General features: G+C 45.3%; 2 protein-coding genes across 5 annotated transcripts; both read right to left on the minus strand.

The window, feature by feature from the left end:
* Positions 1 to 332: 332 nt before the first annotated feature.
* Positions 333 to 5976, minus strand: LOC134021274 (solute carrier family 45 member 3). Of its 3 annotated transcripts, XM_062461949.1 has the most exons (8): positions 5217 to 5542; positions 3362 to 4403; positions 2687 to 2928; positions 2411 to 2523; positions 1816 to 2306; positions 1459 to 1724; positions 1084 to 1365; positions 333 to 951 (listed from the first exon to the last, which is right to left on the minus strand). In XM_062461949.1, exons 2-8 carry the CDS (start codon positions 3501 to 3503, stop codon positions 808 to 810), a joined length of 1680 nt encoding a protein of 559 aa, XP_062317933.1. In that variant the 5' UTR covers positions 3504 to 4403; positions 5217 to 5542; the 3' UTR covers positions 333 to 807. The 3 variants fall into 3 exon arrangements, with proteins under 3 accessions (XP_062317933.1, XP_062317924.1, XP_062317915.1); XM_062461940.1 differs by lacking the exon at positions 5217 to 5542 and adding an exon at positions 5895 to 5976 and having other exon boundaries at positions 1084 to 1724; XM_062461931.1 differs by having other exon boundaries at positions 1084 to 1724; positions 5217 to 5548.
* Positions 5977 to 7012: 1036 nt separating this feature from the next.
* Positions 7013 to 13918, minus strand: nucks1a (nuclear casein kinase and cyclin-dependent kinase substrate 1a). Of its 2 annotated transcripts, none has more exons than XM_062461970.1 (8): positions 13654 to 13918; positions 11780 to 11829; positions 11580 to 11676; positions 11275 to 11321; positions 10971 to 11120; positions 10712 to 10864; positions 10413 to 10565; positions 7013 to 10310 (listed from the first exon to the last, which is right to left on the minus strand). In XM_062461970.1, exons 1-8 carry the CDS (start codon positions 13668 to 13670, stop codon positions 10063 to 10065), a joined length of 915 nt encoding a protein of 304 aa, XP_062317954.1. In that variant the 5' UTR covers positions 13671 to 13918; the 3' UTR covers positions 7013 to 10062. The 2 variants fall into 2 exon arrangements, with proteins under 2 accessions (XP_062317954.1, XP_062317945.1); XM_062461961.1 differs by having other exon boundaries at positions 10971 to 11123.
* Positions 13919 to 15706: the final 1788 nt, after the last annotated feature.

Genomic DNA, 15706 nt, shown 5'->3' on the forward strand with positions numbered 1-15706 from the left:
TCCTGGGTAAGAACAGTAAGTCTCTTGGATCATGTTGCCTTTGATCCATACTGGACATAACATCTCAGTCATTTAGAAATGTAGGTTCCTGATTATTCTAAATAAACAGCTACTTTTTGCACAATTTTTATACACCAATTTATTACACCATAACATTGTCTATCTAGCTTTAATTTGTATATTTTAGTATTGTGCTTGTTATCAAAAACATATTAAAAGGGTTGTTTGTGCACGAAGCTAAACTAAGCTATTGGAAAATTGGGTATTTAGCATACAGTATCTGGAGAGAGTGTGTTAGAGAGTGTTTGATAAGCACCTGATTGACCAGGACAAATGAGCATGTACTTTACTGACAATAGGACCTTAATATTCCCCAAAACCCAATCGAAAACACTTTAAGGTGGCATGTTACAAACACCTTCCTCTGTAATTTTGCAACTGTGCACAGCTGCAAAAAACACACACACATACATGATTATGACATTCATAAGAGACCTCTTCTACCGGTAGTAAACACATTAATAAATAGACAAACATAAGCTTCCATAAAAACACAAGCATTGTTCAAAATATGTAGCAGTTAACAATACTGAATGTTGTTTTCTCTTTGTGAAGATATCGTCAACTTCAGTGTATTCACCTCTCAAAATGTTTTCCCAAGTCTAAACTCAGTACTTTTTACAACCATCCTCTCCATGTGGTCAATGACCCACCATTCGAAGTGCATCTCTTCTACTCTGTCACCTCTTTGGTTGTCCAGGAGCCAAGGCTGTTCCTGTGACCACTATCCTGTAACTGTGTACTTTGTTAACATTGGAGGTCACTGAGTTGGAAGGTGACCCGGGTGGAGCAGAGCAGGGCCAGGAGGCTGAGAGAGCAGGCAGACACCATGTAGGCTCTCACACTGCCCGCCTGCTGAACTAGAGTGCCCAGACACAGCGCAGGCAGCACCTAGCAGGGAGGTGGGGACACAACAGTTTACTTTATCCCTAAATCTAACACTTCAATAACATAAAGAATCTACTGAAGATGCTTTACAGGGCATTGTTGTGTGCTCAAGATGTGTCACTGGATCATCCTTGCCTGGGAGAGAAGGTAGGCACTGTCCAGGATAGCCACGTCTAAGCACATCCCTCTCTGGGACATGTTTGCAGGGTCTCCCTCACCTCTGTCCCTCTCCAACTGCAGGGGCACTTGGCAGGAGAGTGGTGTTAGAGAGCCAGATGCCCCAGGTAGAGTGACTCCCCCTGGGTGGCTGTTGCCATGGAGACTGGCTAAGTCAGGGGGGAGGAGAGGTTTGGAGTAGGAAGGATAATCACTTCCTCGAGGGTAGGCCAGTTTGAGTTTGGAGCTGGAGAAGTAAACCTGAAAGTGAAAGTGGTGGGTGAAATGTATATGCTGTGGTAACCTCTCAAACAAGGACTGTGTGTGTGTGCTTGTGTGTGTGTGTGCTCTCACGTGTCTATCGGAGTGGTAGAGACAGAGTAGCATGTAGGGCAGGATTTGCAGCACGCAGAACGTGTATCCAGTTGCGGCCGCCAAGGCAGTGACAATCAACACGCTCTCTGACAGACTCATCACGGCGGTGGCTAAGGCCAGCAGAACTACACTGCTGAAGTACACAGCCCTGGCACCTAGCAACACCACCCAGCGCTCGATAAGCAGGGAGCAGATCGCAGAGGTCACGCATTGTAGGAACAGACCCAAACTGGCTACACGCACACCTGCAAATATACAAACAGACAGGAACAGTCTTCAGGAAAAGTTATACGTCTACAGTGAGGACTCTTCAACCCAATTTCCTAACTATCCTACCTTCATCGTAGAGAAGTCTGTCCTGACTGCCTTGTGGGGCATGGGCCACACCCTTATACAGCCCCTCCCCCATGAAGTCAGCATAGAAGAGCATGAAACTCATTAGGGCCATCCAACTACAAAGCTCTGCCACAAACAGCCTCTGCATGACTGCCGGAACACGTGCACACACACCATACGCCCGCGGCAATGCCACAACACACATCAACAACCAGCGGCCCAGTGCCAGGCACAAACATGGGAGCCAGGGTGTCGGGAAGGGGGCACAGCAGCGGTTCCTCCAGGGGGAAGGTTTCAAGGTGGGGCTGAGCCCTGCAGTCCTACTGGTTGTCTTCCCTCCCCCCCCTGTCCATTTTTCCTCCGAGATGAAGGCTGTACTGAGAAGGCAGATGAGGAAGATGAGGGAGAGCAAGGTGTAGATGAAGGCCTCCTGGCCCCCCAGGTACACTGCTATGGAGGAGTGGCTCCAGTCCATCACTGGGAGCAGGTATCTGGGAACAGAGCTCCGGGATTAGAGGAATAGATATGAGAGGAGGGACAAGGGAAAGAAATCACGGGCAGAGTGAGAGAAAGGCGTGCGGAGGGGTTGTCCTACCCGAAGCAGCCCCCCAGGCTGATCATGAGGGAGTAGACTGAGAAGGCTCTCCTGCTCTCCTCTTCTCCAGGAAACAGGTCTGACAGCAGAGCCACCAGTGGCGTGAAGCAGGCCTGAAACAACAACACAAACACCAAGAGCATCGCCTGGAGGACTGGAGTGAATGAACACATCTTTATCAAGCATAACCTCATCTTGCAAACTCACATTATCACTGTATGAAGTTTGGAATAACATCAAGTCATATGAGTATGGATTTACAACATCCTAACCAACCTGTCCACAGAATTCCAGCAGACACACACCCCCAGCTTGAAGCAGTGCCTTCAACCAGTGGGGCTTCTGTGGGGAGAACAGAGCAGCCAGGCGTGAGGCCTGGAGCATGATCTGCAAGCCCAACAGAAATCCCACACTCAGCAGCCAGATGAATGGGCGTCGACGACCAAAGCGCCCACGCCATGAGTCACTTGCTGACCCAATCATAGGCACAAAGATCAGGGCCATAACAGGGCCCACTCCTGAGAGAGAGAGAGAGAGAGAGAGAGAGAGAGAGAGAGAGAGAGAGAGAGAGAGAGAGAGAGAGAGAGAGAGAGAGAGAGAGAGAGAGAGAGAGAGAGAGAGAGAGAGAGAGAGAGAGAGAGAGAGAGAGAGAGAGGGAGGGAGGGAGGGAGGGAGAGAGAGTTAAAATTGAATCATTGAATGGCTCAATTTGTCCAGCATTCCATTATTTTGTAACCTATTGTCCTTCACTTTACTATTTGCATATATATTTTCCATCCCTCTGACTGAGAGCTGATGTTGATGTCCGGCTGATGTTGAACTCACTCAAATGCAAATACCAAATACATAGCTGAGCAAAGAGGTGTAAATGTGGTCGTTGCGTGAACCCTGTTTACAAGGGCATGGAAAAGACAGGGAAGAGGAAATACTGACCCTGTTGTGTTGACTCACCCAGCACCATGGTCATGTAGCTTTCCTCCACGCCCACATGCAGCAGTAGAGGAGGGATGCAGATGGTCCCTGCAGCCATGCACATCTCCAGCCCATATGCTAGTGCGTTCACCAGCAGGAGCTGGCACACACACCCTTGCATGGCTCACACACACTGCCTTGGACTCCCCTGATTCCCCCTTTTTCTCTCTCCCTGATCCCTTTCAGTCTAGAGACTGATCTGCTTACGGCTTCAACTTGGTTCCTCAGGATGAAAGACTGAGACACAGATATCCTCCGCCCATGTTAAGGTTTACAGTTGTCAGTCCATAGGTTATCTGAACTGTGCCGAGGCTGGGCTTCAGTAGATTGTTGACTTTTTGCTTTTCCATGGGGCTTTCAGTGTGTCTTGGGATTAGGATGTTGTCCAGTGAAAAAAGGTCAGTTTTCCTCTCCACTGCAAGGGTGGTCAGTGAATAAAGGAGTGCTGACCCCTGACCTGTCTTAGAGATAACCCTGGCCTGTCCTGAAGCTAACCCTGGCCTGTCTTAGACCTAACCCTGGCCTGTCCTGGAGCTAACCCTGGCCTGTCCTGGAGCTAACACTGGCTTGTCCTGGAGCTATCACTGGTCTGGCCTGTCCTTGAGCTAACCCTGGCCTGGCCTGTCCTGGAGCTAACCCTGGCCTGTCTTGGAGCTAACACTGGCCTGTCCTGGAGCTAACACTGGCCTGTCCTGGAGCTAACCCTGGCCTGGCCTGTCCTGGAGCTAACCCTGGTCTGGCCTGTCCTGGAGCTAACCCTGGCCTGGCCTGTCCTGGAGCTAACCCTGGCCTGTCCTGGAGCTAACCCTGGCCTGTCCTGGAGCTAACACTGGCCTGTCCTGGAGCTAACCCTGGCCTGGCCTGTCCTGGAGCTAACCCTGGCCTGGCCTGTCCTGGAGCTAACCCTGGCCTGTACTGGAGCTAACCCTGGCCGGAGCAGGCAGATGTGTGGACACTCTTCCAGGCCTCTAATGAGGATCAGGTGACATCAGGTGGAGGTTGGAAAGTCCTAATAAGATGGCTGTGGGACAACGGAAAATAAACTTTTGAGAACACATTGGCGAGCAACCGTTCTTAAATCGATGATTTTGTTTCCATACTGAGATATATCGAAAATAAATATAAAATAAAAATGTTTTTTGATGTATTGAGTTACCGGTACATCAAAAATGCACCTGTCATCGTTACCATCATTCCATCCAGTTGGACTTTGATCATGTTTAGAGATCGACAGGTGGGCTCTAGACAGTGGTTCTGAGTATCTATGTTCTCTGAGGTTAGGCTAGACATGAGCCTGTCTGAGATTGACTACAGTATGCATAGGGACATTATAACTGATATAGACAAGCCACTCTTTACACTGCACAGCATGGAGTTTTTGTACTTCAACTATAACTTGTGTATTTTAATTGTTTTTTCAATTTAATTTTACATGTTGTCAACTCTGTGGGGCAACAACTTAAAATATATACTATTAAATAGGTTTGAAAGTGTAAAGAGAAGGGCAAGGTTGGATTCTCATAGACCAGGTACAAGTCAAGCCCAGCAAGCAGTGTGTACACTGAGGTGTGTCCATCTGTCTGCTCAGACACACACACAAAGCATTTGATATTCTGTATTTCAAAACATGTACTGTAGATAAAGCCTGTTCCTGTGTCTTGACATGGGGTTTGAGTACACAGTTGAGATAAGTTCACTTATTGTGACATGGTTTGTGTCACACAAACCAAGACTAAACCCATGCTATACCAGAAGACACAATTAAGCACTTTTTAGCTTTTATCGTCACATACAATGTTATAGATCATTCGAAAAATAAAAACAACCATCTAACCTCAAAGTCCTTCTGGGTCCTTCGAGTGTCTGAAAAACCCAGCATGTGAGTATATTTCCTTATCTGTTTTTCCAGCTACAAGATGGCAGGCATCATCATATATGACCCACATAACAGGCCAGGTGAGACACACCTGCTGTACGGAATGAGGTTTGAGGGGATGAGGTTGGGAACTGGAATCCACACTCTCACCCCTCCCCCTGGGACAGAACTAGCTGTTTGGGAGGGACCAAAGACTCATAGTAGGCTATTCCCACCAGCCAATACCAGCCATGGGCCCCGTGCCCTGAGGATAGGAACCAGCCTTTTAGCTGTAGTTTCTGGTGTTATTTTTCCTGTTTGCAGTGTATAAAAAAAACAAGGCTGGATTAGACCAAAGAAGTGGTTGACCTTACCCACATTGCTTTCAGAATGTTTGCAAAAGCCACCATAAAGCGGAGATCACATCCTGGTCCCACACCTGCTGGGGAGAGTAGCCTTGGCAACCTAACCAGGGAAGCTGATTAGGCTACAGGAGTTTACTCAGAACTCTGCTTCTGAATATTCAAATATAAGGCAGGGAAGGACTAAAATAAACATAAAAAGGAAGATAAACAGACAAACAGAAGGGAGTAGGAAGAAAGAACCAGGTGGCCATTCAGATGAAAGCAATGAATATTTTCAGGTTAAATTACTTACCATGTTTCCAGCACAGGCTTTGGAGAGTAATTGTGCAAAGCTGTTTTGTGTTCTGCTAGTTAGGTTAACGCCTTGCCATGTCAGTTGTCCCCAGACACTGCTGTTATGCATGATTCAGCAAATAAAAGTGCTGAGCATAATCATTTGAGAAATGAAAAAGGGAAACTGGAAGTCAGTTACACTTGTGTGTTGAATTGAAGGGTGATTGACTCAAGAGTAAAGCCATACTATTAAACACAAACAGCAGTGTTTCCCCTAACCATTATATTAGCCCCCCCCCCCGGTAGGTCAAGTTAATTTTGTAAAAAAATAAATATTTTTTATATATATATAGCGCCATATCACAAAATAAGTCATTTAAGGTTACCTTTCCTATAAAACAAGTCTATAGCTTGCTTTTTTATTAAACAAACTAAATGGCCTTATGTTATTTATCTTTTTTACACGCCGGCATGTCATTTCTGTCTCTACATATTTAAATCATTGTGATCAAAATAATAACTGTCACGTCAGTCTAGTGTACGTTAAGAGATCAGCAGGTCAGATGATCAGCTGTTCTGTTTGGTAGCCTACCTGTAGGTCTCTCAGCTGGTTGAAGTGTGAATAATATACTTCTGTTCTGTCCTTCGGTTTGCCGAGTACCTGATTAATCTGTAAATGTGTCTCTGGAACAACCCTACAGTGAAACTAAGATATTGTCACAGTGTGCTCAACTGATGCAAGATCCTCATCACCTCTTCATTTTCTGTTGGTAGATAAGTGGTATGTCGTGTGACTGTAGAATTAGATCAACACATGGCAATACATTTAGTGCCCTTTTCAGCTTAAGGTTAATAACGTAATATATTGAGTTGAATCTCTAATGGTTCAGTTGCTTTCACATGAAGAGATAGGAGCTGTAGATAGCTATGTGTATTTGCTATAAGAATTTGCAGACTTAAGGTCTTGAGATGTGTTGGAAGTTAGTGAGCTTACACCAGACAAGGACACGACATGGATTCACTTTCTCTGAATTGAACATTGCCACCCAGTGGATGAGAATCAGTAGTGCCCCATAGTCTGACATTTTCACATCCACAAATTCAGTACATAACTCTATCAGAAAACAACTAGTTAAATCGATATAAAAAGTAGGTTGCCTTTATTAGAAGCTGGGAAACCAAAATGTCATCAACATCATTGTTGTTGTTAACACTATTTAAGACCACACTATTGCCATCATCACCATCACCTTCATCGCCACCTTCTTCATTGTAGCTAACTTTTCCATGACATGCAGTTCAGCGTTCCCTTTCCACACCACACTAACAAAAGCTTCTCCACATCACCTGCAGGAATCACGTTTGCTTACATATACATTGCCAGAACGATTCAAGATACAGAGAAAAACATGATGAGAAACAAAATTTTGAAAACAAGCTGTACAATGAATAAAAGAAAGAACAAGTCCGTTGCTCCCTCTAAGGAAATAGTTACTGTATGTCATGTTTCTCATTTCAGACACAGTAGCATAGAAGCCCTCAGAGCTTTAACACGTCACAGAACACCAGCTGTCGTGGGACTGGCATTCCAGAATCCTGCAAAAAGCCTTCTGGCTCTGTCCCAAAAGTAAGTATGGGCTTGTCTTTCTGTACATACAGTCAGATATATAGATGTGGCTGTAGGCTTGGTGTCAATTAGGAGTTGGGCATGAGATAGCATTTCTTCCTTGTGGTAAGGTCAGTTTTTGAATCAGTGAATGTGCTTCAGAACCAAGGCTTGGGTTTACATGTGGGCCTATTAGGGCACTAGTTGTTTTGCAGTCTTGGGTCTCAGGCTATTTGGAATTAATCCTAAAACAAAGATAACAAGAACAAACATGTGTCCAAGATTTCTTTGGCAGCTTTGACTCATCATTTTCCTACTTTTTGCATCACCGTTTTACATTAAGCCATCACATATCACTTATGGCTTCAACTGGTTGTCAGCAACACTAAGCTAATGATAATAGTGGAAAAGCTGTAGTTATCTACATTCCCCGTTCACATCTCCAGTTCCAGTCAATTTAATGACACCCACTGCTGCCCTATGCCTGACCCACATTAAGGCATTTACAAAAAGATTAGACATGATGAATGTTCAGAGAGCTTCTCAACCAATGTTCATAGCCTACTCAGTGAAAACAGTAATTCATACGAATCAATATACATCTCAGTACCATAAATCTGAGTCACAAATGTATCTTGAGTCTAGTAAAGGAATAATAGTATAATAGATAGCCCTCCATCCTGACGGAGTTGAAGGGGAAGGGAGTGGCCCTAAACATTAGCTTGGGTCATAATGCAAACACATTTTGACCATTTTAACCCATCTGTCCACCTGATGATGCATGTTTGTTCTCGGCTCATGAGTGACATAGAAGGGAGCAGGATTAGCTGAAAGAGAGGGACAGACAGAGGAGAGGAGTAAGACATGATGGATAGCCTGCTCTCCAAAACCACTCCAACCACAGACATATCAACAGATGGATAGGGTCAACTTTTCTCTTTAAAATCAAAGATACATTTTATTTATTTTCTTAAAAAACAAACATTACAAAAAAAATCTTAAGAGAATTAAAACCATAAAACGAGAAAAAAAAAAAAAAAAACATTCATTTTTTTGGACTCTCCAAAACAAAACTAAAAAACTAAAACAAAAATAAATGGAGACGCCTGGCACAAAGGATTGAACGGTGAGAAGATGCTCCAGTCAGACTGGGCTAGTGTATTTCTGAGAGTGCTACTAACAGAACATCTGTGTTAGTCATATTGGTGTGAGCATGCGTGAGAATCATCCCACATGGAGACAACTGTAGAACCCAGTTTCTCTACACTGTACTTACGCACACACACAGCAGGTTAACACCTTCGTGGGCAACAAACACACAGAGTACAGACCAGGATCTCACCAAGAACTTGTTTCTGTAACAAACAATTAACCGTTGTCAGTTCATAACCACTGCTCCAGAGGGAGACCTATCATTTTGAACGTCAACACTGTTCATAGAAATTATTATCACCTCAGTTCTCTTCATTAAAACCACAGACCAATAACATAGTCTACAACCACACAAGCAATGAGTATTACTTCAGTGTTAAAACTGCAGGCCGTCAACACAGGGACAGATAACGTTTTTCCTGTCAAGCTGAAGACAAGTAGGGGACAGCAGAACAGCACAGATAAGAAATTACCGTGAATAAAATAAGCATAAAACTGCCCTGTTAACACATGATGTGTTTAACAGTATAAGAGTCAGAGAGATTTAAAAACACACACACACACCCATGTAACTCAAACTGAACTAACCAGCAGAGGAGAAACGTACAAGAACTTCACCAAGTCCATATCCTCATTTTTGTTTACTGTCTAGTCTGGCCCTCTCTCATTACTCAGCAGGGGTTGCGGCTGCACCAATGGATAGTGTTGCTTGGTGAATAAACTGCGCAGTGGCTGGATGTTAAAAGAGCTATACAGAGCATGTTCAGGCCCTAACGGTGGTCACATGACTGGAGGAAAGGGATTACTACTCTGTCTCCCTGTGTGGTCATGTCAAATCAGTGACCCTTTGATAACATGGTCCTGAAACGAACACAACCACCCACGCTCGCACAGACACGCGCATGTTGGGCGAACTAGCTTTTCTATGGTTTGGGTGAGGGTTCAGGACGGATGCTCACTAGCACGGTGTGCTGAGAAGAAGCCAACTAACACGGCCTGGAGAGGCGAATCCCTCCGGAAGTCACAGGAGCTCCTGAAGGGAAGGGAAAAGATAAGACACCAGAGACAAGTCTGTCAAAGGAGAGGCAAAGCTGGGGGACATGGAAGGATAAGAGAACGTATACAGGGCGTCAGAAAGCCAGAGACAGCTGCCTATACTCCTCTATCACACGTGGCATGTTCTCATACCACAGGGGTCCCGGGCCAAAGGGGCAAGTGGGATGTAGGGGAGGATAAAACCAGAGCAAAACAATAAAGCCACATTAATGTCCAAACCATTGGGCCAGGCCACTGCATAAACCTAAAATAAACCATCTTTAAAACTCAGGAGTACAAGAAAACAAAAAAAATTAAAACAAAACTCGAGAACGTTTGAGAAGAGAGAGAAAGAACCAAAGAGAGAGAGGGAGATTTCTGTGGGTTGGATCTTCTAGTCCTCCCCGGAGGGAGCTTCCTCTTCCGAGCCATCCTCCTCTTCATCTTCCTCCTCCTCTTCCTCTCCTGCGGCCTCCTTTGTTTTCTTGGGGGCGGGGGAGGACTCCTTCTTCTCGACCTCTTCCTCGTCCTCCTCCAGGGGGCTCTCTGGCTCCTCCTCTTCCTCCTCTTTGGGCGAGCTCTTCTCCAGGGCTTTGGCGCTGGGGCGCCCCTTACCTTTGCCTTTCAATGGGCTGGGGGTAACTGAGGAGGGGAGGGGCACACAGTCAGGGGGGGGGGGGGGGGGGGCGTTCACTCCGTCCATCACGTCATCATCCATTTCAGAGGGTCGAGGGGGGTTCTTACCTGTGGCCTTTAGTCTTGGTTTGGGGGACTTCTTCTCCTTCCGCTCTGGCCGGCCCCTTCTGATCACCTTCTTGCTCCTCTTCTTGGAGCGTCCGTAGTCACTATCATCATCATCCTCAACCATGAAGTCTTCATCGCTACCCGACTCGTCAGCTGCAGAGGAAGGCTATGAGATCACGTTGTACGGACGCATTTGACTGACTTTCGGACAATACAATGTGGAGTGGTGACTAAACTTGTGGTGATAAGCAAGTGAAGGGTTTAAGGTGTGTGTGTGTGATACTGGGTGGTGGACTTACGGTCCATGTAGGCCTCCTCCTGGTCTGGGTGTTCCTCGTCCTCGCTGCCTCCGTCCCCCAGTAGGATCTCTCTCTGTTTGGACACGGCCTTGGTCGCTGCCTGGCGCACTGTGCGCACCTTACGACTCACCTCCCGGTCATCGTCACTATCATCTACACACAGACGGGCCATGGTCAGCTTGTCTCTCTTTCACACACACGGCTGAGAGACACTCCTGGGTACTCTGGTCTCTTACACACACACACACGCGACTCTCACCAGCAGGCCGTTTCCTCTTCAGCGTCTTCTTGCTGGGCTTCTCCACCTTGGCCTTCTTTCCCTTTTTTCCTCGCTTGGCCTCGTAGTCGCTCCCTCCATCCTCCTCATCCTCCTCTCCAAAGTCGTTGTCGTCATCACTGCCGAAGTCATCTGAAGATGGGCGAAGGAGCAGTCATCACTGGCCCGGTCTCAGGACAATTCCCCAAGGCTTCTGTCCAACGAACAGTGACACCAATCCACCCCTGCCCCCCTCTAGTCCTACCCCCATCAAATCATAACCCGTCTGAATGTCTACATTGTTTACCTGCTGAATCATTTTTGGGTTTGGAGAGTTTGTCATCAGATTCCTCACTGAAAGAAATAATAAACATCATCTTAGCAACACGATACCGGGTAGTCTAGGAAACAGTCTCCAGGTAACTGATAAACTGTTTTAAAACCTATTTAGCTCGTTTAATCATTGTGATAATTAGATTGCATCTATGGCTCAGTTTTTCTAGAAGCAAATGTTTTCTAGAGCAGCCTGTGGTTCCCGTTACAATGTTTAGAAAGAATACCACGCCAGGTTCATGTCTCTAGAGATGTAAGACTGGTCCAATCAGAGCTCACCTGTCCTCCTGGGAGTTCTTTGAACGTTTGTGCTTCACCTCCCGAGGCGCCGCACGGATCTTCTTGGGCTTGTTGGAGTCTTTCCCATACTCCTCATCTACAGACAGGACAACGGCTTTAAAACACAAAAACATATATACCCAAGGGGGTGTGTTCAAACCCCCATGGCTCAAACCCCACACCTTAGAGACAAATCTCACCTGCATCATCAGACTCATTGAACTGTGAGTAATTCACCACCTTCCTGTTCCTATAAACAAAACAAAAAATACATTTATTCAAACACAGTGCTTTTTCTTGCCCCACATTCAACAGAACCGCAGAATCACCCTCTGATCCACTGCTAACAGAAACCTATCCAACACAAAATACCACCTGATCCTAGAGGGGGTGTGGATAACAGGTTAGGAGTGCCGTGGTTGGTGGATGGCGGCAAGTTGACCAGTGCGCTTTGATGGTACATCGGCACTACCCAACAAGACCCCGAGGGGTCAAGGGAAGGGTGGGTGAAGCACCGGTGGCTTAGTGTCTCAGCAGGGGGTAAAATGGACGCCAGTCTCTCTTCTATTGTTTCCATGGCTCATTAGCTAGAGTGGGTCGATGGACTCACAGAAACCTACACACTCTTTAAAAAGGGACGTTTCAGGTAACACACAGCTGACCACTGCTCAAATGTTCAATGTAACACACACCAGGAGAGCTGTGCTGTAATGTCAAGTCCATGGAATCTCAACTGTGACAGAAAACCTGAGACAAGAACCAACCTAATTGTTTCTCCTATCACGTTTCTTTCTTAGTGCATGTAATTCCTTCTTCAAGTATAGCATCACACATGGTTAAACCAGCAAGTAGTAATTGAGGAGTGGGGCAAGGGTGAGGGGTCTTAAACCATTTTACAAGCCTTCTGATTACAAGAGCAGGCTGACAAACCACTGTAAAGGCCTCAGTCTAGACAGGCAGTGTGCATCTACTGTACGATTCCATCTGTGTCCATTTACCGTACGATTTACCTTCCACCCTGAATTGTATTTTTAAACGGTTTACATGCTAGCGCTCCTTGCTGAGAAATTATAGCATTGGATGATGCTACAACAGCTAATATATTGTGCAACTGAACAGCTTGGCGGTCTCGCGCTCTACCTGGAGTCAGGGGGGAGGGAACCTTACGACACATAGCTCTACTTTGTAGCCGTGCCAGTGTTCTATTGTTACATTGTTTCCGGCAGCAACATTTCCTGTTAAATGGATTCTTGACCGATCGATTTTAAAGTGAATGTTTTCTCTAACATAAACATCTTTATTTACGTTACTATTCAATTAATTACACATAAATGTATATGCCAAGACAGTAGAGCACGATGCTGGGGGTGTGGTGACTTTTAAAGCCACTCCGCCCCCCTCTGACATCACTCAACAGTGTTAATTTACTGCCATCAGTGAAAATGTAGCTCCCCTCTCCCTTTCTACTCTGGCGTTCTACACGAAAATCAACGGCCAGGAATTATTTCCCTCATATTGTATTATAAAACATGTGAAAAAGGTGTTGTCTTGACTGACGCTAGATTTAGCCCAGTGCTTGCTAACAAGCTTAAACCCATGAGCCGATGACTACCTCCAGTCCTGTTTTTTTATTAGCGTTTCAGAGCCTCCCGTGGATGAATGGGTAGCCATATTCCCTCAGCCTAGTCAACCAGTGCTCTCAGGGAAAATATCAAGTCATTTACCAGTCCAGGTATCATGTAATAACTCGCTAAAATACATTTGAAGCACAACAAGCTGATTGCAGCAAATGACGCTCGACACGGATCTGTTTTCCAGGCATGAATCAGACAAGATGCATTCACAAGCCAATGCGCGCGTAATAAAGACATTTCTATGAGGGCATGGCGAGCATTTCCCATAGCAAAGGATCCATGTTAGAAAGTGCGTGCAGTGAAAAACACATTTACATCAATATTTTATAAAATAACACGACCCGGGCCAAAAGCTCAACATAGTAGAGACGTACATGTTGTCTACGAGGCGTGCGTGCATGGCGCGTAGGCACAGCGGTGGACATATTCAGTAAACGTACCTCACTGGTCTTGACATTTTGCAGAAATACTGTAGAGGTTAAGAATGTAAGAAAGGGGAAAAGAAGCCCAGGCAAATAAAAAAAAATCGCCCCGCTCTGCGACTCCAAAAGGGCGGCACAAGACGTCACAGCTCAACGCCGGAGCTATTGCGTAAAACAAAAAATGTGGGCGCGATTAGTCAACTAAATGCGATTTTAGTTTAATTTTTACCTTCTGCTACTCAAAATGGTGAATAAAACAAACTGAAACTGCAGACTGCGCTCAACCGAACGGTGTGGCCTTGAGGAGGGCCCTCAGAGACTAGGACCGCCCATAGCCGATCATGAGAGGAGAACCTTGAGACTCCGTTGCTCCTATTGGGTAATTCGAATGATGATTCTCCTTTCCTTTGGCACGTCTAGTTGCTCTTCAACACTCGTTTCAACCTATTTACCCTCCCCCTTCTCGTGTTAGGTTGAAGAGAACTGTTAAGAAAACAAAAAGAGGCCCACTGTGTGGATGCGAACTGGAAGGGTTGTTGGAAATGACCACAAAGCAACTTAATAAGGCATGGCAAATGACCATAGGTGGAATTTTCCGTAAAAATATGTTTGTATCTATAGTCCTTGCAGGAAAATATATTTGCTAATCAGAATTAACCTCACTCAATATAGGTCTAATATATCCCACAGGGTAGGAAATGTAGGCTACTTGAAAGAGTTGAGCTGAGAATTGTGCAGATATGTTGCAAACACCATCTGCATGTACATTCACAGAAGAGCAGGAGTCATGCAACTAGACTATGCCTTAAATATCTCAATTTTGTTCCTACAACTAGAAGCTGCAGCCAGGACAGGTGTAAAATCCCAGTCAAGTGTGACCTACCCATCAAGTGTGACTTGATGGGTAGGTCAACTACTACTATGTTTTAACCACAATGCCACGAGCCCTTATCAGGGATAATTTTGTTCTAACTGCTAACACGCGAGGATTACAAAAATGGGGAAAAACTTTTGTTTCCAAAGTCAGATAACACTAGTGACTTCTATTGCACTTGTGCTTTGACACACCACACACAAGCACACATATACACACAATATTGTGTTTTGATTTTAGTAACATAATCAGATTAGTTTTATTGTTCTAACTCCCAACAATGTTGATATTATAGGGAGGTACTTTGCAGAAAATCTAATTTTGGAGGCTCTATGAGACTATAGGTGGTATAGCAATCTTTGTTTTAAGGCTTGTTTAAAATCTAAATCCGCCCCGTGTGTTAAGGATAGACTGTTCTTAAATTATAGAATGTGTGAAGTGTGTCTTTGGTATGGGATATATTCCCAAATTGGGGTATGTATTTGTGTGTCGGGTGAATGACGAAGATTGAGTTTGTGAAGGAGCACATCATAGTGAATGCTTTGGACTGCAGATTCGAGGTGAAGAAGCAGTTTGAAAAATGAATGCCCTCGTCTGTCAGATAAGACTGTGCTGTTTTTCTGCACAGGAGTGATGCTGGAGTGAGACACAGGCATGTTCCCATGGTAACCAGGTTAAAAAGTGTCTCTCTTTTCCACCCATGATTCTGCCATGATGCCTTTACTTCTCAGCCAAAGCCTTGATGCCTTCTGGGAATTCACAGTCCTCTGCGTCCAGTTAGGAGCCAAATCACGCCACATTTGCATGTCCTATAAGGGTCCGTCTCAGACCAGCGATTGATGCATCAGACTACATGTGTGGGAGAACACAGAGCAGCCTCCCTCAGACAGGAAAGAGATCAGGGCATCCAACCAAGGTTCTGAATGGGGACTGGACCAGAGTCTTGTCACTGTCAGCTTACCCAAGGCATGGGATTTTTTCTTTGTGCTCTTCTTCTACCTAGTAGTACTGGTGCAATGTCACATATTTTCATTCTTACCCATGCCTTACTGTTCCTATGGTCAATATTCCAGAGAATGACACAAATATTGTTCTTTATCTAGCCAATCCAGATGTTGTGAAGCAGATACACTGTAAAGATGGGGAGAGGATCCATCTGACATTGCCTGGAGAGATCACCACCACCACTTTATCATT

The sequence above is a fragment of the Osmerus eperlanus genome, chromosome 1 (genome assembly GCF_963692335.1).
Source record: "Osmerus eperlanus chromosome 1, fOsmEpe2.1, whole genome shotgun sequence".
NCBI classification, from domain to species: Eukaryota; Metazoa; Chordata; class Actinopteri; order Osmeriformes; family Osmeridae; genus Osmerus; species Osmerus eperlanus.